The sequence below is a fragment of the Nerophis lumbriciformis genome, linkage group LG15 (assembly GCF_033978685.3).
Source record: "Nerophis lumbriciformis linkage group LG15, RoL_Nlum_v2.1, whole genome shotgun sequence".
NCBI lineage: Eukaryota > Metazoa > Chordata > Actinopteri > Syngnathiformes > Syngnathidae > Nerophis > Nerophis lumbriciformis.
In genome coordinates, this window is record NC_084562.2 from 36,428,255 (window position 1) to 36,448,858 (window position 20,604).

At 42.0% G+C, this 20,604-nt stretch overlaps 1 protein-coding gene across 10 annotated transcripts in view; it reads right to left on the reverse strand.

Moving 5' to 3' along the window:
* Window positions 1-20,604, reverse strand: part of herc1 (HECT and RLD domain containing E3 ubiquitin protein ligase family member 1) — a 192,752-nt gene that overhangs the window by 146,186 nt on the left and 25,962 nt on the right. For all 10 annotated transcript variants that reach the window (XM_061975157.1, XM_061975156.1, XM_061975161.1 and 7 more), the window contains 11 exons: window positions 18,320-18,415; window positions 18,032-18,226; window positions 12,584-12,895; window positions 12,382-12,478; window positions 11,452-11,595; window positions 10,757-10,884; window positions 7,567-7,711; window positions 5,306-5,477; window positions 5,053-5,187; window positions 4,823-4,988; window positions 2,806-2,931 (listed from right to left, as the gene is read on the reverse strand). In XM_061975157.1, the coding sequence (XP_061831141.1) occupies window positions 2,806-2,931; window positions 4,823-4,988; window positions 5,053-5,187; window positions 5,306-5,477; window positions 7,567-7,711; window positions 10,757-10,884; window positions 11,452-11,595; window positions 12,382-12,478; window positions 12,584-12,895; window positions 18,032-18,226; window positions 18,320-18,415 (1,716 nt within the window). The remainder of the gene's footprint in view (window positions 1-2,805; window positions 2,932-4,822; window positions 4,989-5,052; window positions 5,188-5,305; window positions 5,478-7,566; window positions 7,712-10,756; window positions 10,885-11,451; window positions 11,596-12,381; window positions 12,479-12,583; window positions 12,896-18,031; window positions 18,227-18,319; window positions 18,416-20,604) is intronic.

Here is a 20,604-nt window from a genome sequence, read left to right on the forward strand (position 1 = left end):
TCCAGGGTAAATTGAGTCCGGCGATTAGTTGCAAATCGTGGCTTTATTGAGGTCTTGCACACAGCCAATCCAACAAAACACTAGCCACTTTCGTACTCACGCTACCCCTCGCTCCCCCACACACACTCACCTCACATGCGGTCACATATTAAAGGGCCCCACACACACATACGCTACTCTCATAACACATGCTAACCCATTTGAAGCGTCACCGCCGCATTCAAGCAGCCTCTCCTCGGCGAGTCAGGCAGGGCTAAAGCAATAACAAATGTTTTTATAGCAGCAGATATAAGTCCATATTGCATTAAAAACTAGATTTTGACCCACTTCTATGGTGGAAGAACAATGAGCCCATATATCCTTTTACTGCCAAATTAGCCAGGCTGGGGCGGGGGGAAGAAAAGTTAATCTGAGGCTGAGTTGACTTGAAACTGTTTAATGTTGCACTTTTTATATGTAGAAGAAAAGTTTTGTCATTTTATTTAATCTGAGCAACAACTTAAGGCAGTTTAATGTTGATTAACGTGGACCCCGACTTAAACAAGTTGAAAAACTTATTGGGGTGTTACCATTTAGTGGTCAATTGTACAAAATATGTACTGTACTGTGCAATCTACTAATAAAAGTCTCAATCAATCAATCGATTAAAAAAAGCACTTTATATGTAGAAAGGTTTTATTAAGAAACCATTCTGAGCCTTATCTTATTTAGTTTTTATTTTATATATGTTGACCACAATAACCCTGGCAATGGACCCTGTGTGTATATGTATGTTATGGCATCGTTTACAAATTTGGTAAATAAATAACCAAAAAATGTATATTTTGTTGTTTTCTTACTGTACCGAAAATGAACCGAACCGTGACCTCTAAACCGAGGTACGTACCGAACCGAAATGTTTGTGTACCGTAACACCCCTAACACACACATATACACATATATATATATATATATATATATATATATATATATATATATATATATACATACATACATACATACATACATTCATACGTATACACACACACGCACACACATATATATACACACATATACAGTATATAGAAAACAGTATACATTTGCAAAAGATAGATTCCGATACTTTTAGAGCGGGTGTGGCATGGAGGGGTTCCTTTGCAATCTAAAGAGAACACCTCCACACATGAACGGTAATGCAGACATACTCAGAAAATAAGTTATGAATGCGACAAGAGCAAAATCTGTCAAAGTTTGGCTACATTGTGTCGTCAGAGCAGGGTGGACATACTTATTTGGAAATTTAGTAAAGCGCCCAGCAAGAGCGGAAGAAGCGGTGACGACTTCAAGATATATATTTTAACACTGTACATTTTCAAAAGATTAATTACGATACTTTCAGAGAGGGTGAGGCGTGAGCCCGTGACTTTATTTGCAATCTGGTAACACCTCCACATACAAATATCTTGCAGACACACCTAAAAAAATGGGTTATAGGTCCAAATATGTCAAATGTAGATTAGAATTGTCAGGTCCCCTTTAACAATATATTAACTTTTGTGGTTGTAATTTGCAGCGGTGTACTGTGACAACTGGTAGCTATTTAAGCCATATACACAATTAGTGCATTTAGAAAGTGTTTAGTTACAGCTTTATTCCAAAATTAAATACATTCATTTTTGTCCTCAAAATTCTACAGACCTCACAATGAATATGTGAAAAGTTAGTTTTTTTTAATTTTACAAATGTAATAAAAATTTAAAAACTAAAAAAAAAAATGACAAACATAAGTATTCACAGCATTTGCTCAATACATCTTTGGCAGCAATTACAGCCTCAAGCCTTTTTGAAGCTTGGCACACTCATTTTTTTAAGTTTCGCCCATTCCTCTTAGCAGCACCTCTCAAGCTCCATCAGGTTGAATGAGAAGCATTGCTTTTCATCCAGGATGTGCCTGTACATTGGTGCATTCATCTTTCCCTCTTTCCTTAGTATCCCAGTTCCTGCCGCTAAAACACATTTCCACAGCGTGATGCTGCCACCACCATGCTTTACTGTAGGGATGGTATTTCCCTGGTGTTAAGCGGTTTCTTCCCAACATGATGCCTGGCATTCACGCCAAAGAGTTCAATCTTTGTCTCATCAGACCAAAGAAATTTGTTTCTCATGGTCTGAGAGTCTTTTAGGTGCATTTTAGCAAACTTCTTACTAAGAAATGGCTTCCGTTTGGCCACTATAACATGCAGGCCTGATTGGTGGAATGTTGCAGAGATGGTTGTCCTTCTGGAAGGTTCTCCTCTCTTCACAGAGGAATGCTGTAGCTCTGACAGAGGGACCATCGGGTTGTTGGTCACATCCCTTACTAGACTAAGATCAATGCAGAAATGTACAGAGACATCCTGGATAAAATCCAACACTTCTCGTACAACCTGAAGGAGCTTGAGAGGTGCTGCAAAGAGGAATGGGCAAATCTGCCCAAAGATAGGTGTGCCAAGCTTGTGGCATCATATTCAAAAAGACTTGAGGCTGTAATTGTTACCAAAGGTGCATCAACAAAGTATTTTTTTTAAATACATTTGCAAAGTGTAAAAAACTAAACATTTTCACATTGTCATTATGGGGTAGTGTGTGCAGAATTTTGGGGACAAACATTTATTTATTCCATTTTGGAATAAGGCTGTCACATAACAAAATGTGGAAAAAGTGAATACTTTCCGAATGCACTGTATCACTGCTGTATGAGGCAGTACAGTTGAATACAAAATTACTGACTTGTTTGGGTAAATACTTTATCCTCTTAAAGTGTCTTTTTTTGCACATAAAGGGTACCTGTCCTTTGGACAGACTCTCCCATCTGTCAGGGCCTTGAGGCAGCAAAGAATGGAGTAGTTCCATCCTCTCTCTCAGTGGAGGCAGAAGCATGGTTGCTCCGACAGATAGTGTCTCAATCACTGCCTAAAAACCACACAAATACATATCGTCACCAGATTTGACGATGGATGGCAGATTAAAGTCTTCCAGGGAAAAAAATGGCACAGGCTAGAGGTAAGTTACTGCTAAGCAACCATATGTTAAGTTCTGAGAACATTTGATTAAATAACTACCGTATTTTCCGCACCATTAGCCGCACCTAAAAACCACAAATTTACTCAAAAGCTGACAGTGCGGCTTTTAACCCGGTGCGCTTTATATATGGATAAATATTAAGATTCATTTTCATAAAGTTTCGTTCTCGCAACTTCGGTAAACAGCCGCCATCTTTTTTCCCGGTAGAGCAGGAAGCGCTTCTTCTTCTACGCAAGCAACCGCCAAGGTAAGCACCCGCCCCCATAGAACAGGAAGCGCTTCTTCTTGTACTGTAAGCAACCACCCGCCCCCGGAAGAAGAAGAAGCGCGCGGTGCATGCTGGGATATGTGACGTTTCATTTCCATTTGTGTGTTTATGTAAAGACCCCAAAATGGCTCCTATTAAGTGTGTTGTCTGTCTAATTATAAATAATGCAGACGAGGCGTGTTAACTGAGTTCTCAACGTTTACTCACAGCGTGCTCATAACCACATTCTAACTGCCAGCATACAACGCTTCTCAGGGCTACCGCGCATGCTCGTAACTATCGTTGCATGCTGGGTAGTGTAGTTGTTATATTTGCTAGCTCATAACAGCACATTGAGAGACACGCTTACGCGCTTAATTCAATACTCGCCGTCATTCCGGGTGGATTGACAAAAGACCTCCAGCCGCTAGATATTGGTGTCAACAGGGCATTCGAAGCTAGACTGCTAACTGCGTGGGAACAATGGATGACAGAAGGCGAACACACCTTCACTAAGACGAGGAGGCAGCGCCAGACGACGCCAACATCTGCCAGTGGATCGTAAATGCCTGGGCAGATATTTCGGTCACAACTGTGGTCCGAGCTTTCCGGAAGGCAGGATTCACAGAACTGCTGGATAACAGTGACACTGACTCCGATGACTTCGACGAGACGGAACCGGCCATTTTGGATCTCACATTTGCCCAACTTTTCACTTCGGACACCGAAGACGAAGGATTTACGAATGAAGAATAACTTCAGAAAGTGAGCGCTATGTTTATTTTGTGTGTTGTGACATTAACGTTCGAGCAACATTATGTTGCTATTGCTCTGCACTATTTTGAATTTTACTATGTTTGTGATTGCACATTTGCGTACATTTTGGGAGTGAACAGAGTTGTTAGAACGCTGGTTTTTAATATATTATTAAAGTTTGACTGACCTATCTGACTGTTTTTTTGACATTCCCTTTAGCGCAGCGTAGGCGCGGCTTATAGTCCGGGGCGGCTTATTGGTGGACAAAGTTATGAAATATGCCATTCATTGAAGGTGCGGCTAATAATCCGGTGCGCCTTATAGTGCGGAAAATACGGTATGTGAAAAATGCCAAACAAAATTAAAATGGGATGGGAAGACCAGAAAAGCTTTGTTTCTTTGATACCTTTGGAAGAATTAAAAAAATGAGCGCAGGTGGATTGATTGTGCTTATCCATTTTAAATGTGATTCACATTTATAGCATCACATTTGACCCCCAGTTATCTGAATCGCGACTGAAGCTTGTTAATAAAAACACAAAAAATAAAGCTTTAATGGTAGTTTTGTCGCTTCACTTCAAATTTGTGTAGGTCAAACAATTGGTCTAAACACAATTCATCATATTCAGTAAAGCTTAAAGTAACATCTGGTAGAGCACTGACAAAAACATCCAACAATGTGACCTTCTACCCCCAAGCATTTTTGATCAGATAGCTATTTGTAAAAGCAGACGCAAACAGTTATGTATAATATGCCATAATTTGATTTTGTATTACCTCCTGAATCTCATCTGGCACTGAAGAGTCCATTAGTCTGAAGAGAAGATTCCTCAGAGGCCTGGCTTGCCGGCCTAAAATACTTGTAGCCACACCCCCGGCAAGTGCCAGAGCCAGATGATTGGACAAAAGCCGAAGGCACAGCTTAAGGAAGTTATGATGCTCCCTAAAAAAAAAAAATTTTGTTTTTTTAAAAAGAAAAGTCATGCTGACATGTTAGGCATATTTACCTGGATGAAGGGAAGGGCAGAGGAGGAACTTCACAGTTGATACCGTCACAATAACGGTCAAGGAAGGAGCGTAAATGGGAGAAAGTGCTTTCCTCAAGGTCAACACAATAGGGTCTGTGCCAGGCAACCACTTGCCTACAGTGCAAAATTATTATTATTATTTTTTTTTAATTAAGTTAAGTACAGAAGGACAATACTGGAATACTGTAGAATCAACACTTACAATGGAATCATAAATCATCTAATAACTGACCTGTCTCTAGGAAGGGCTGTCCATGCCAAACTATGGGAAGTTCCGGCTGAGATCTGCTGTAAGGTGACTCCATCCAAGCAAACAACCTTTTTGGGCTTTGTGATTGGTCCGGTGGAATTGCCCTGCCCACACTGGCCCATAGAGTTGTTTCCCCATGCATATACTTCATTATCTATAGATATTAGTGGGATGAGAAAATGTAGCAGGCATTTATTTGCTGATGTCAAATATCATTACCACACTGTATACACTATATCAATACTGCACTGAGCTAATTGTAAGTTTGCGCACATTCAAGAGGTAATAGCTAATACACTGATACCTCAAATCACAAGTAACTTAACTTTTTGAGATACGAACTGTCTAGGCTTTTCAGAGTCACTCTCCCATGTAAATGCTGTAAATTATTACTTTATAAAACGACTGTAGTTATTTGTAGTGCATTATATTATATATTTATAAAACTGTCACCATCGAACATTTTATGTAGCAGCAACAGAAAAAGGAGGGCAATAAAATAAACTGTTAAAATAGAATACAATCAAATTGAGTACAGACAGCCTTGAGACCTCCGATTTCGGGAGGTGGGTGGTGGGGGCGTGGTCGGGGGTGGGTCAGGGCGTGGTTGGGGGCGTGGTTAAGAGGGGAAGAGTATATTTACAGCTCGAATTCACCAAGTCAAGTATTTCATATATATATATATATACATATATATATATATATATATACATATATACATATATATATATATATATATATATAATGAGAAATACTTGACTTTCAGTAAATTCTAGCTATATATATATATATATTTATTTCATTATATATATATATATATATATATATATATATATATATATATATATATATATATACACATACTTGAATTTCAATGTTCATTTATTTACACATATACACACACATAACACTCATCTACTCATTGTTGAGTTAAGGGTTGAATTGTCCATCTTTGTTCTATTCTCTGTCACTATTTTACTAATCATGCTGAACACCCTTTCTGATGATGCATTGCTGTGTGGCACGCACAAAAGTGCTTTCATCAAATGCACTAGAGTCTGGAATCTTCCATCTCTACCTAGCATGGCCCTAAACCGGTCAATCCTTGCTTCCTGAGGAAGATCTTCACTGCCAAGCACTTTGTACTCCACTACTTCTTCCCGGAGGCTATCCAGGTCCAATCGCAGCTGCGGCTTGGAACTTACAAGCGTATTTCTTCATCTTACTCATCGTCGGCGTCACCATGGCTGTATCTTCCTCGTTCTTCTGCTTCGTCTCCTTGTTGTGTGCACAGTTGTGCACTCTCTAAAAGCCGTAGATGTTATAATGTGATTGGGCAGGCACGCTGTTTATATAGTGAGAAAGCGGACGTGAAAACAGGCTGTCCTCACTCAGGTCCGCATGGAGCTGGAGGGGGCGTGGCCTCCAGCTCCGGCTGAAAATCGGGAGATTTTCGGGAGAATATATTTGTCCCGGGAGGTTTTCGGGAGAGGCGCTGAATTTCGGGAGATTCCCGGGAAATTCGTGAGGGTTGGCAAGTATGAACATAAGGCAGCTGGTATCTTTGATCATACAGATAATATTACCTGTGAATATTGTATTGTTTTTATACAATATTTCTTATCTAGTTCGTTCTTTTTAAAAAGTATGTTACTTGACAAAATTGTGATCTTAGAAGGCTTCAAAATTGTGGTGTGTTTATTTCACAGCAGCATAAATCAGAAATCTAATTTATGCAAACACAGAGTGGGGAAACCGTAACTAACAAGATTAGCACACAACAGGGACCACATAGCAGCATACAGTTGTCAGATGCAGTTTCCATCCATCCATTTTCTACCGCTTGTCCCTCTTGGGGTCGCAGGGGGGTGCTGCATTCGCGCAGAAGACGGGGTACATCCTGGACAAGTCGGCACCTCATCGCAGGGCCAACACAGATAGACAGACAAAATTCACACTCACATTCACACACTAGGGCCAATTTAGTGTTGCCAATCAACCTATCCCCAGGTGCATGTCTTTGGAGGTGGGAGGAAGCCGGAGTACCCATAGGGAACCCACGCAGTCATGGGGAGAACATGCAAACAGAAAAACCCCAGGCCCAGGGATCGAAACCAGGATCTTCGTATTGTGAGGCACACGCACTAACCCCTGTTCCACCGTGCTGCCCGAGGTACAGTTTATAGTTACAATTTACATGCATTGTAAAACAGCGAGTTAGAGAAATTGAAAGAAGAAAATACCATGCGACAGGGCCAGGCAGTGACTGTCCCCTATAGAGATGTCCACCACCCTGGTCGTAGCGAGCTCCTCAATAAGTTTCGGTCTTAGTGCTGTTGCCTCAGAAGAACCACAACCAAGGCAAGCGCCACAACCCCAAGCATAAACCTATAACCACATGACAGGAGAGAACATTACCAGATGATTTCTTTTAACACATCATAAAGTACAATAGCAATACTTGAATAATACTTTCACCCTCACTGAACAGCAGTGTCATTAAGATCAGTTAGTATGTGTCCATGCACTAAATTAGTCTGACTTCTCAAATACTTTGGCTCTAAATAAGCATCCTACAAACCATGGCAGCACCTTAATTCGATCGTGTTCGGTTTTTGAAAAATCGGATTTACACACCTGGATTATGTGATAAAAAACCAAATCTCTCGAGTGGGTGTGTGCCGCAGGAGGGGACACTTCGTGTCGCTCATGCGCCAGTCTCAATGTGCGGGATATAAACCGGAAGCAGATACCATTAATTAAAAACATAAGCAACAACTGGAATGAAGAGGAGATCGTTTATTTGATTCATAAATTTAAATAACATAATATTTTGAAGAGCATCGATGGGAGAAATAAATAAATAAATATTTATTTAAGAAGGTAGCTACGGAAGTGGAGAATGCCGACTTAATTCGGACTCCCAAACGAAATACGAATGAGATGAAAGAGGATGAAGTGGGAAATTACAAGGCAAAAAATAAAGCGTACACAAATCTCTTCTCGCTGCATTTGTGCACTCCAAACTGGTTAACAATAATTCTGTATTCCATATAACTGGCAAAATATTCCATCTGGAACAGTGCTGGCCGGGGAAGAACAGTCTTTTCCTTTGGATTTAAAATTCCTTCAATCAATCCATAGAGCCTTATGAATGAACTGCAAGACATTCCAAAGTTTTGTTTTCATGATTCTCCGTCCAAAATTCCTTCGAAACAACTCTCGCCTGCTAGTTTTTCTTTGCTTTGGACCTGCATCCTCTCCAGTACATTTTTGGTAGTAGCGCCATGTTAGTAGGACAATCTAATATAATTTATTGATGCTGTCTGCTATTTAACATCAGCATAGCCAATAGAGCCGTAATATTTGTAATATGTGCCAATATTACAGCGAACATCAGGTACAACAGAGCTAGGCTGTTTACTTGTAATGAGCAGTCATAGGTCAACCGGAAAAGCAATACATGTATCTGTGCTAAAGGAAATAAACGCCCCCTCAGTGTACAGGAGAGGCACACGGCGTATAACCAATAGAGAGAGTGCATTGACATTTGGACTTCACATGTAGGTGTGAAAATACAAAAAACTGAACTATTTGATAAATTAGACTAATTCAGTGTACGGAAACGTAGTGAGTGATTTTCCACTTATAAATCACAGACAGCTAATCAAAACTCAAAGGTGACAAATAAATAAATAAATCCTCCTGTAGTTATTAAGGCATGGTCAACGATTTTGATGCACTCTTACAAATAATTGTTCATACTACGATCCACTTTTGGGTGATGTTGCCAGTCAATATTACAAATAATTATAAACAAACAAAACATGACTGTACTGGTGAGAAAAATAAACTAATAGTTTGATGCTGCTGGAAAACTGGAATAAGTACATGGGTGACCAAGTGGTAAATACCGCATGATCTACCACCTAATGCCTGATGACTGATTCACTAAACCTCTGTTTAAATAGACACCTGACGTAAAAACTACAAAAAAAACTAAATAGATGTATCTCTGACAAAGTGCAGACTAATCTGTGTTTAGTATCGACATATTATTTTCCGGTAACATTTTATCGTTTTGATCCATTTTTCCAATTGTTGCTGCTTATTTTATTTCTACAATGTAACAGAGGCTGCATATTGTTCAACCCTGGGTTATTAAATGCTGAAATTTAGTTTGGAAGATAGGTAAACAGTCCTTTAAATTAGGGATGAAAAACTTCAGATTGTTCATTGATAGTCTCCAAAAGGAAGTTACTGTAAAATTAAGCACACAAAGGAAAGTACATTAATATACACATGTTGTGCACATACACGTAGGAATCAGGTAAAATCGAAATACAGCTTGGTATAAATTGGAAAGAAAACTATGCAACCATAAAGGACAAAGGTTAGCTCTTACGGCTCTAGCTTACGGCTAACAACATATAATGTACGGCTAACAAAAATTAGCATTTCGACCGATTTAGACTTGAATTAACGTTTAACAAATGAGATTTTAACAAAAACAAAATTGACATAAAGCAGCAAATGCATTTCTACTTTCAGGAATATAGTCACCAAACTATTACACAATCATAACATTTTATAAAAAACATTTTACCACCTTTTTTTTTTTATCTGTGAGAGCCCTAAATTTACTTATGGCAGACTGCCACAAAGACATTAAAGTATGGGAAACTGCAAATGTTATTATTTTCTTGCATGTGGTTATCATGTTCTGCCTCATTTCCTCATCAGTGTGCTCTAAAATCCACTTTGCTCAAACAATTGTGTGTATTGGTGTAGAATAAAAGACGAAATAAGCTATTTTAAAAAGTACATATGTTGGTCTTGAATTTAATAAACGTGGGTGGCGACTTAAAGGAGATGTTTGCAAATGCTCAAATACATTTTTCAACCCCAAAAATGTAACTTGAACAACACCAACTAGCTTATGTTATCATAATCAGATTTAATTGAATGTATATTAATATTATTATATATTATATTAATATTTGTCACAGATAGAAGTTAAACATTTTTAACACTTCCGCACAGAGAGAATAAGATGATGGCTTTGACTGACTTGGCTTTCATTTTTTATCTTCGTACATGTGCGCATGCCCACGGCGTGTGACAACCCACTTACGAAAGGATTAAAAAACAGATGCAATGAGCAATAAACCCCCCCAAACACTGCCATTGCACTGTGGTGTTGTTCTTTTTCGCCGTACATGTGCGAATCCTGAAGCTAGGAAGAATCCTGAACTAGAAAGAGGCAGGTCACAATGTTCAAACACAAGTACCCTTGTAGTATCTACCAAACAGTGACATACAGCAGCTTTAATGACCATTTAAAAACGTGGTTCCAATAGTGACACCCGTTGAGGTGACAGACAATGAAATTATGTATTACTATATGTATGATTACTGTACTTTGTTACTCACCTGTCCAGTGGAAGTTAAGGCAAGAGAAGACTGGCTTCCAGCACACACTTTTCTGATGAACATCCCTTGGAGTGCCTCTACAACTTTTGGCTTGTAAACACGATTAGTATCACCATGACCAAGTTTGCCTGCAGAATAACATGTTTTTTTTTCTTAATGCCTGAAGATTACATTCAGCATTGATTTAACACAAACACAAGTGAATGCAACAGTACAAAAACGACAACAATGTTTCTGTATAATAATACCATTACAATGGTTTCTAATTTTAACTCAATAACAATTGTGAGGTACAATAATAGATCAGTAATAAAAATATACGCTTCACATCAACCTGGTATATTATGTGTGTGGTTCTACAAAGGTTAACCATGTAAAAAGTTACCTTTAACATTATCCATCCTGCTATGGCGCCCCATAATACACCTGCTGTGAACCTGTTTTTATGTTCTATTTATTTTAGTTATTTATTTTTTATCGTGCTCTGTTTGTGTTGTGTTGTGTTTGCTCGGTTCTCGTATTATCTTTTAACCTGCCCATTGTACAGCACTTTGGCTATCCCTGTGGTAAATTTTTAAATTTGCTTTATAAATAAAGTTGATTTGATTTGATTTAATTAACAAATACAATATTTTAACAAATAATTTTGTTAAAACAGTATTGCTAGAAAACAATTGTGTGAAGAGGTTACGCACCATTATCTCCACCTCCAAAGGACCAGACAGTACGACCATCTTTTGACAAGGCAATAGTATGAGAGCTACCACATGACACTTCTCCCACGTTGCTGATGTCTTTGACCAAGGTGGGAATGTTTCTGCTGTTGCTGTCACCATGACCTGCATTTCAAAAACACAACATGACGTATAGTTTATTCAAGGAAATTATACAACAAAATGACTACATTGCTTTGCACATCCTTCACTTTAATTTAAATATACTACTGTACTGGCTGATGAGGGGAGGCAATAGTAAATTAGTTTGATTGGAAAATTTGCTTTTTTAAATTTGCCTATCATTCACAGTCCCTATGTAAGACACACAGTTGTATTTTTGTAATGTATTCTAATTTGTAATATACTGCAAGTGCTAGGTGGCTAAAAAAGAATAGAGCAAATCCCATCACCTCCATTTTTTGCTGACTCTCGCTAGCGTTTATTTACAAGTTAGAATGCATAAAAAATAAAAACGTGTTATTGTCTAACATAAGGACTGTGAATGATACACAACATCTCAAAAAAGTGCAGTTCCTCTTTAACCTTGATATGCATAATAATATAAAGAACACGCATTTGCTTTACTAACTTGGAACAATTGTGAGTTGTTGATAATGTTCCACTCCATTGCTGTAAGTAAATGAAAAGTAAAACTGGAGAAGGATTTTCTTCTTCTCCTATCTATCTATCTATCTTTCAGACAGACAGAAAGACTGACAGACTGACAGACAGACATCTGATTTATTGCTTTTTTGGCCCATGCCCCATTGTTGTTTTGTGGAGTGGTGGTATTCGTTTTTAGCCAAAAGCAACTTCTCTCTTTTTATTTAATAAGCAAATGCAATTATCCTAAAAATTCTAAATCATAATTTGACTGGGATTTTACATTCCCTTTAGGAAATGACTTACCCAGTCTTCCAAAGTCACCTTCCCCCCATGTGTACAGCTCGCCTTCCTCACTGACCGCAGCACTGTGTCTATAGCCAGCAGCTACACATACCACCACCTGATGAAAAAAAAAAGCAAAACGTTTATACTTACTGTATATACTTTACAGACCATTCATTATGTCACAGAAATGTAAAACAAGCAGCTCTGCTTAAAACCCTACCTTTCCTTGTAGTGGTCCTTGGATAAGTTTTGGGTATTTCTGTGTCGAACTGTTCCCGTGACCAAGCTTGCCATAGTCACCATCACCCCAGCTGAACACTTCACCCTCTGTAGTGAAGGCCAGCGTGTGGCCATCTGACCCCTTGGAGGACGACACTTTTTTGATAGCACGGTGAGGTTCAAAGGTCAGTTTCTTGAGTGTGGACTGATTGTTCGAGTCTCCGAGGCCAAGGCGACCATAGCTTCCCTTCCCGCAGGCCCGCACAGATCCATCAGAGGAGATTACAAAGGTACAGTACTGGCCCGCCTCAATCTGTGAAGAGTGGAGAAAGGTAGCAAGTATGGCTGCACGATTATTCGATTTTTAAATCATAATCAAAAACATTTTTTATGAACATATCAGTTTTCTTCTCTATCATGTCTCATGCCTCCAGGCCAGTGGCAGTGCTGTAGGGGAAGCTCATTATCAACTACTCTCTAAAACACAAGTACAGTCTCCAATAATAGATAAAGGATATAAAGATGTGAAATGAAGTGAATTATATTTATTTAGCGATTTTTCTCTAGTGACTCAAAGCACTTTACATTGTGAAACCCATTATCTACATTTAAGATACATTTACACCTGTGTGGGTGGCACTGGGAGCAAGGTGGGTGAACTGTCTTGCCCAAGGACACAATGGCACTGACTAGGATAGCAGAAGCTGGATTCCAACCAGGAACCCACAAGTTTCTGGCTGGCCGCTCTACCATCTGAACCACGACCTAGATGCTAGATTTTACAAAAAAAAAAACGTCATTTAAAAGATTGTAAAATTCTCTATATCAACTCAGAACGGAAGACCACTTGAAAAATGTTCTGGGAGTAGTTTATATTTCTATATCACTGATTAACTCATTTTGCTGTCAAATCAAAAAGGGGATCAGTCTCCGACAGGTCATTCGATCATTATACGGAAGCTCACCATCCAGGCCTGCGGAAGCCAAGCCCACTTTCCATACGCTTCTAGAGATGCTGAACGTCCGACGAGTAAGACGAAGCCGAGCATTTATGCAATGGCTGTCAAGTTTGGCTGCAGTGGAACAACCCACTGTATGCTCCCCCATTAAAATTAATGGATGCTCAGCTTCAACACTGTTTAATGCACTGTGACTCTAACACAATGAATGAGAAGAAAGTCGCGTCAGCGGTCTTTAAAGTAGCGGATTCGGGAAAAAAGTTGAATGCATTTTAACGCATATTTAGTTGAAATGTAAACATAAAAGTACATATTTGACCACTTATTTTTTGGCACATTTTAGGGGAAACTGAGCTTCTTAGTTCTTAGGGTTGGAATTGGGGGTTAAATCACCAAATGATTCCCGGGCCCGGCCACCGCTGCTGCCCACTGCTCCCCTCACCTCCCAGGGGGTGATCAAGGGTGATGGGTCAAATGCAGAGAATAATCTCGCCACACCTAGTGTGTGTGTGATAGAGATGCGCGGATAGGCAATTTATCTCATCCGCAACCGCGTCAGAAAGTCGTCAACCATCCGCCATCCACCCGATGTAACGTTTGATCAGAACTGCATCCGCCCGCCATCCGCCCGTTGTTGTATATCTAATATTAATAAAAATAAAAAAAAAGGGTGAAAACTACGCGAATTGCACCTTGTGCAGACAAGATTTTTCGATCGGACACGGAGGAATTAGCGATGTAAAAGACCACGTTGGGACAAAAAAACACAAGTCTAATGCCGTTGCTAGCGATACAAGTGGAAAACTTTCAACGTTTTTCGTCGCCCAAACAGATTCTTTGGATGTGATAAATGCCGAAGTTTTATTTACGGAGGCAATAATTGAGCATGGACTTCCAATTGCACTGGCTGATCACATGGGACAGTTAATAATGTAATGCAACCTTTAAAAATCATTACGCGGTGATCGCGATCCCAAAAATAAACTTTTCTTGCATGATAATGTCCAGAAAAATTCGCTTTATATTACTATAGAGTCCTTTTAACGAATGAGTTTGATGGTTTATCACAAACCTTAAATGAAATTCCATGGCCACTGTCCTGCTCTCTATATCAACCAGGGTGAGCCCCACCCCTTTCGTGAGCGCACTGAGCGCGGAGTGACCCCTTTTACGCGCCCCCGGCAACAGGGGTGGCAAGCAGGTAAGCTGCGCGGGCGGAGCGCGCGGAGTGACCCATGTTACGAGCCCCCGGCCACGGGGGTGGCGGGCAGGTAAGCTGCTTACCTGCTGCGCGTGACGCCGGCCGCGGCGAAAGCGGACGAGGCGGGGTGTCGGTGCGGTGGGCGCGGTAGTGACCCTGGACGTGCGTCAGGCCCTTCTCGCGGATCGCCTCAGCTACAGCTCCCGGTGGGGCCCTCTCGGGGGAAGGGGCCTCGGTCCCGGACCCCGGCGAGGCGTCCCTTCTCCCTCCGTAAAAGTGTCCATCTCTTTTCTTTTTTTTCTTCTGTTGTGGCATATGCAGCAGGTGCCTGCTCGTTTTTCGTATGTGGGTAACAACATTTAACTATGTATATATATTTCCCAATTGGTTTAACTGCCACCCGCAAAAAAAAAATAAAAAAAATAAATAAAAAAAATATCTAATTAATCCGCCCGACCCGAACCGCGAGCGGATAAAATCTTATTTTTTTTAATTTCATCCGCCCGATCCGCGGATAATCCGCGGACTCCGCGGTTGTGTCCGCAAACCGCGCATCTCTAGTGTGTGACAATCATTGGTACTTTAACTTTAACTTTTAACTTAGCACTTTTAGAACAATCGCTACTGTTCCGGGTCATGCCCTGGCTCGACCTTTCTGAAAGTTTCCCATGTATTATTTATTTGTGGCCACAAATCAAATTTGCCCCGTCACAAATGCGATTTGCCCTGGCTGGTAAACAAATTGTAATAGAACCGTAGCGGTATGCATCGTAACTCTGCTTCACAACACACCTGCTTTGCCAGAGAATGAGACGTAGCAAAAACGATCTGTAGTGCCAACTCTGCGGCTCTGTTACATTTATTGAGTAGAGGTACATATTAAAAGAAAAAGAGAAGAGTGTGTCTTGTGTCATGCATTAATTTAATTTACTAAAAATAAAACAACAATTTACACTATTCAAACTGTTAAGTTGGGCGTCACGGTGGAAGAGGGGTTAGTGCATCTGCCTCACAATACGAAGGTCCTGAGTAGTCTTGGGTTCAAAACCGGGCTCGGGATCTTTCTGTGTGGAGTTTGCATGTTCTCCCCGTGACTGCGTGGGTTCCCTCCGGGTACTCCGGCTTCCTCCCACCTCCAAAGACATGCACCTGGGGATAGGTTGATTGGCAACACTAAATTGGCCCTAGTGTGTGAATGTGAGTGTGAATGTTGTCTGTCTATCTGTGTTGGCCCTGCGATGAGGTGGCGACTTGTCCAGGGTGTACCCCGCCTTCCGCCCGATTGTAGCTGAGATAGGCTCCAGCGCCCCCCGCGACCCCAAAAGGGAATAAGCGGTAGAAAATGGATGGATGGATGGAAACTGTTAAGTTAATAAGAGACTCAATATGGGAGTAGGAATATTTGTTATGTGCCCTGCGATTGGCTAGTGACCAACCAGTCCAAGGTTTCCTCTCAATCAAAGTCAACAGCATAGGGTCCAACATACCAGTGGTCCAAACGAGGACAAGTGGTATAGAAAATGAATGCATGGATGGCCTTTTCCAACTGTAACCTTTGCACTTTTCGAAAGAGAAATGGTGTAAACTAGTACAAACCCCGTTTGCACATGAGTTGGGAAATTGTGTTAGATGTAAATATAAACGGAATACAATGATTTTCAAATCCTTTTCAACCCATATTCAATTGAATGCACTACAACGACAAGATATTTGATGTTCAAACTCATAAACTTTTTTTTTTTTTTTGCAAATAATAATTAACTTAGAATGTCATGGCCGCAACACGTGCCAAAGTAGTTGGGAAAGGGCATGTTCACCACTGTGTTACATCACCTTTTCTTTCAACAACACTCAATAAACGATTGGGAACTGAGGAAACTAATTGTTGAAGCTTTGAAAGTGGAATTCTTTCCCATTCTTGTTTTATGTAGAGCTTAAGTCGTTCAACAGTCCGGTGTCTCCGCTGTAGTATTTTACGCTTCATAATGCGCCACACATTTTCGATGGGAGACAGGTCTGGACTGCAGGCGGACCAGGAAAGTTCCCGCACTCTTTTTTTACAAAGCCACGCTGTTGTAACACGTGCTGAATGTGGCTTGGCATTGTCTTGCTGAAATAAGCAGGGGCGTCCATGAAAAAGACGACGCTTAGATGGCAGCATATGTTGTTCCAAAACCTGTATGTACCTTTCAGCATTAATGGTGCCTTCACAGATGTGTAAGTTACCCATGCCTTGGGCACTAATGCACCCCCACCCCCCATACCATCACAGATGCTGGCTTTTGAACTTTGCGTCGATAACAGTCTGGATGGTTCGCTTCCCCTTTGGTCCGGATGACACGATGTCGAATATTTCCAAGAACTATTTGAAATGTGGTATCGTCAGACCACAGAACACTTTTCCACTTTGCATGAGTCCATCTTAGATGATCTCGGGCCCAGAGAAGCCGGCTGCGTTTCTGGATGTTGTTGATAAATGGCTTTCGCTTTGCATAGTAGAGCTTTAACTTGCATTTACAGATGTAGCAACGAACTGTATTTAGTGACAGTAGTTTTCTGAAGTGTTCCTGAGCCCATGTGGTGATATCCTTTAGAGATTGATGTCGGTTTTTGATACAGTGCCGTCTGAGGGATCGAAGGTCACGGTCATTCAATGTTGGTTTCCGGCCATGCCGCTTACGTGGAGTGATTTCTTCAGATTCTCTGAACCTTTTGATGATATTATGGACCATAGATGTTGAAATCCATAAATTTCTTGCAATTGCACTTTGAGAAACGTTATTCATAAACTGTTTGACTATTTGCTCACGCAGTTGTGGACAAAGGGGTGTACCTCGCCCCATCCTTTCTTGTGAAAGACTGAGCATTTTTTGGGAAGCTGTTTTTATACCCAATCATGGCACCCACCTGTTCCCAACTAGCCTGCGCACCTGTGGGATGTTACAAATAAGTGTTTGGTGAGCATTCCTCAACTTTATCAGTATTTATTGCCACCTTTCCCAACTTCTTTGTCACGTGTTGCTGGCATCAAATTCTAAAGTTAATGATTATTTGCAAAAAATAAAATGTTTATCAGTTTAAACATCAAATATGTTGTCTTTGTAGCATATTCAACTGAATATGGGTTGAAAATGATTTGCAAATCATTGTATTCCGTTTATATTTACATATAACACAATTTCCCAACTCATATGGAAACGGGGTTTGTATATCCTCCTGACAACCTGCTAATGTGAAGTCACTATTATGTCTATTTATTTTAAAGCACCATGCAGATATTTTGTCTTACTGTCTGCGCATCTGCAAAGCTGGGGGCCAACTTGGGCTGCAGGATCTTCTCTTGTGTACCCTCCACAAGTTGGTGGCTACTGTTACTTCCCCACACATAAACTTCACAGGTCTCAGAAATTACAGGCGTTTCGCCTGTCTGGATGCTGTCTGGACTGACACAGCTGCGGGAGTAGTCTGACGCCATCCGACACACCTGACAAAAAACATTTAAAAATATTGCAGTGCATACAACAATGTTAACAGTAATGTATAGGTGAACGAACGCAAGAGCTGCTAATTGTCTTACTTCTTCAAAAAGACAGAGGGCTGCCTCATACAATGAGCACAGCCCATCAGGGTTGCGGGCAGGTTCTCTCCATTGGCTGCGATCTGCTGAGGAACCCTGAAATAAATCAGCTTAATCAAATGTTTGGATAATATGAAGCTTTGAAACACACAACACAAGTTACAGTATATTTTCACTCTGAGCCTAAAGGCTCCCATACTAAATGATTACAATACATTAAAAACAGCATTATAATGTGTGAAATACAGAGAACCATGTTTATGTTAATGCCGCTCAGGTTCGCCGACCAACACTTACATCAGTGTTTGTCACAACAAATTCAAAATCAAAACTAGCTAATGCTTGCACTTTCACTTGCAACTTTAGCCAGACATAAGAATGGTTGTTAAGGAATTTTTGAAACTACATTTGATTGTTCTCCTCTCTGAGCTGCCACCTTACCGTGGTAGAGGAGTTTGCGTGTCCCAATGATCCTAGGAGCTATGTTGTCCGGGGGCTTTATGCCCCCTGGTAGGGTCTCCCAAGACAAACTGGTCCTAAGTGAGGGATCAGACAAAGAGCAGCTCGAAGACCTCCATGACGAATAAAAATAAAGGACCCAGATTTCCCTCGCCCGGACGCGGGTCACCGGGGCCCCCCTCTGGAGCCAGGCCCAGAGGTGGGGCACGATGGCGAGCGCCTGGTGGCCGGGCCTGTCCCCATGGGGCCCGGCCGGGCACAGCCCGAAGAGGCAACGTGGGTTCCCCCTCCAATGGGCTCACCACCCATAGCAGGGGCCATAGAGGTCGGGTGCATTGTGAGCTGGGCGGCAGCCGACGGCAGGGCACTTGGCGGGCCGATCCTCGGCTACAGAAGCTAGCTCTTGGGACGTGGAACGTCACCTCGCTGGAGGGGAAGGAGCCTGAGCTAGTGCGCGAGGTTGAGAAGTTCCGGCTAGATATAGTCGGACTCACTTCGACGCACAGCAAGGGCTCTGGAACCAGTTCTCTCGAGAGGGGCTGGACTCTCTTCCACTCTGGCGTTGCCGGCAATGAGAGGCGACGGGCTGGGGTGGCAATTCTTGTTGCCCCCCGGCTCAGAGCCTGCACGTTGGAGTTCAACCCGGTGGACGAGAGGGTAGTTTCCCTCCGCCTTCGGGTGGGGGGACGGGTCCTGACTGTGGTTTGCGCTTACGCGCCAAACCGCAGCTCAGAGTATCCACCCTTTTTGGATTCGCTCGAGGGAGTACTTGAGAGTGCTCCCCCGGGTGATTCCCTCGTTCTACTGGGGGACTTCAATGCTCATGTTGGCGGCGACAGTGAAACCTGGAGAGGCGTGATTGGGAAGAATGGCCGCCCGGATCTGAACCCGAGTGGTGTTCCTGTTATTGGACTTTTGTGCCCGTCACAGATTGTCCACAATGAACACCATGTTCGAACATAAGGGTGTCCATATGTGCACTTGGCACCAGGACACCCTAGGCCGCAGTTCCATGATCGACTTTCTAGTTGTGTCATCGGATTTGCGGCCTCATGTTTTGGACACTCGGGTGAAGAGAGGGGCGGAGCTTTCAACCGATCACCACCTGGTGGTGAGTTGGCTGCGATGGTGGGGGAGGATGCCGGACAGACCTGACAGGCCCAAACGCATTGTGAGGGTTTGCTGGGAACGTCTGGCAGAGTCTCCTGTCAGAGAGTTTCAATTCCCACCTCCAGAAGAACTTTGAACATGTCACGAGGGAGGTGCTGGACATTGAGTCCGAGTGGACCATGTTCCGCATCTCTATTGTCGAGGCAGCTGATTGGAGCTGTGGCCGCAAGGTAGTTGATGCCTGTCGTGGCGGTAATCCTAGAACCCGTTGGTGGACACCGGCGGTGAGGGATGCCGTCAAGCTGAAGAAGGAGTCCTATCGGGTTCTTTTGGCTCATAGGACTCCTGAGGCAGGGGACAGGTACCGACAGGCCAAGCGGTGTGCGGCTTCAGCGGTTGCGGAGGCAAAAACTCGGACATGGGAGGAGTTCGGGGAAGCCATGGAAAACGACTTCCGGACGGCTTCGAAGCGATTCTGGACCACCATCCGCCGCCTCAGGAAGGGGAAGCAGTGCACTATCAACACCGTGTATGGTGAGGATGGTGTTCTGCTGACCTCGACTGCGGATGTTGTGGATCAGTGGAGGGAATACTTCGAAGACCTCCTCAATCCCACCAACACGTCTTCCTATGAGGAAGCAGTGCCTGGGGCATCTGTGGTGGGCTCTTCAATTTCTGGGGCTGAGGTTGCTGAGGTAGTTAAAAAGCTCCTCGGT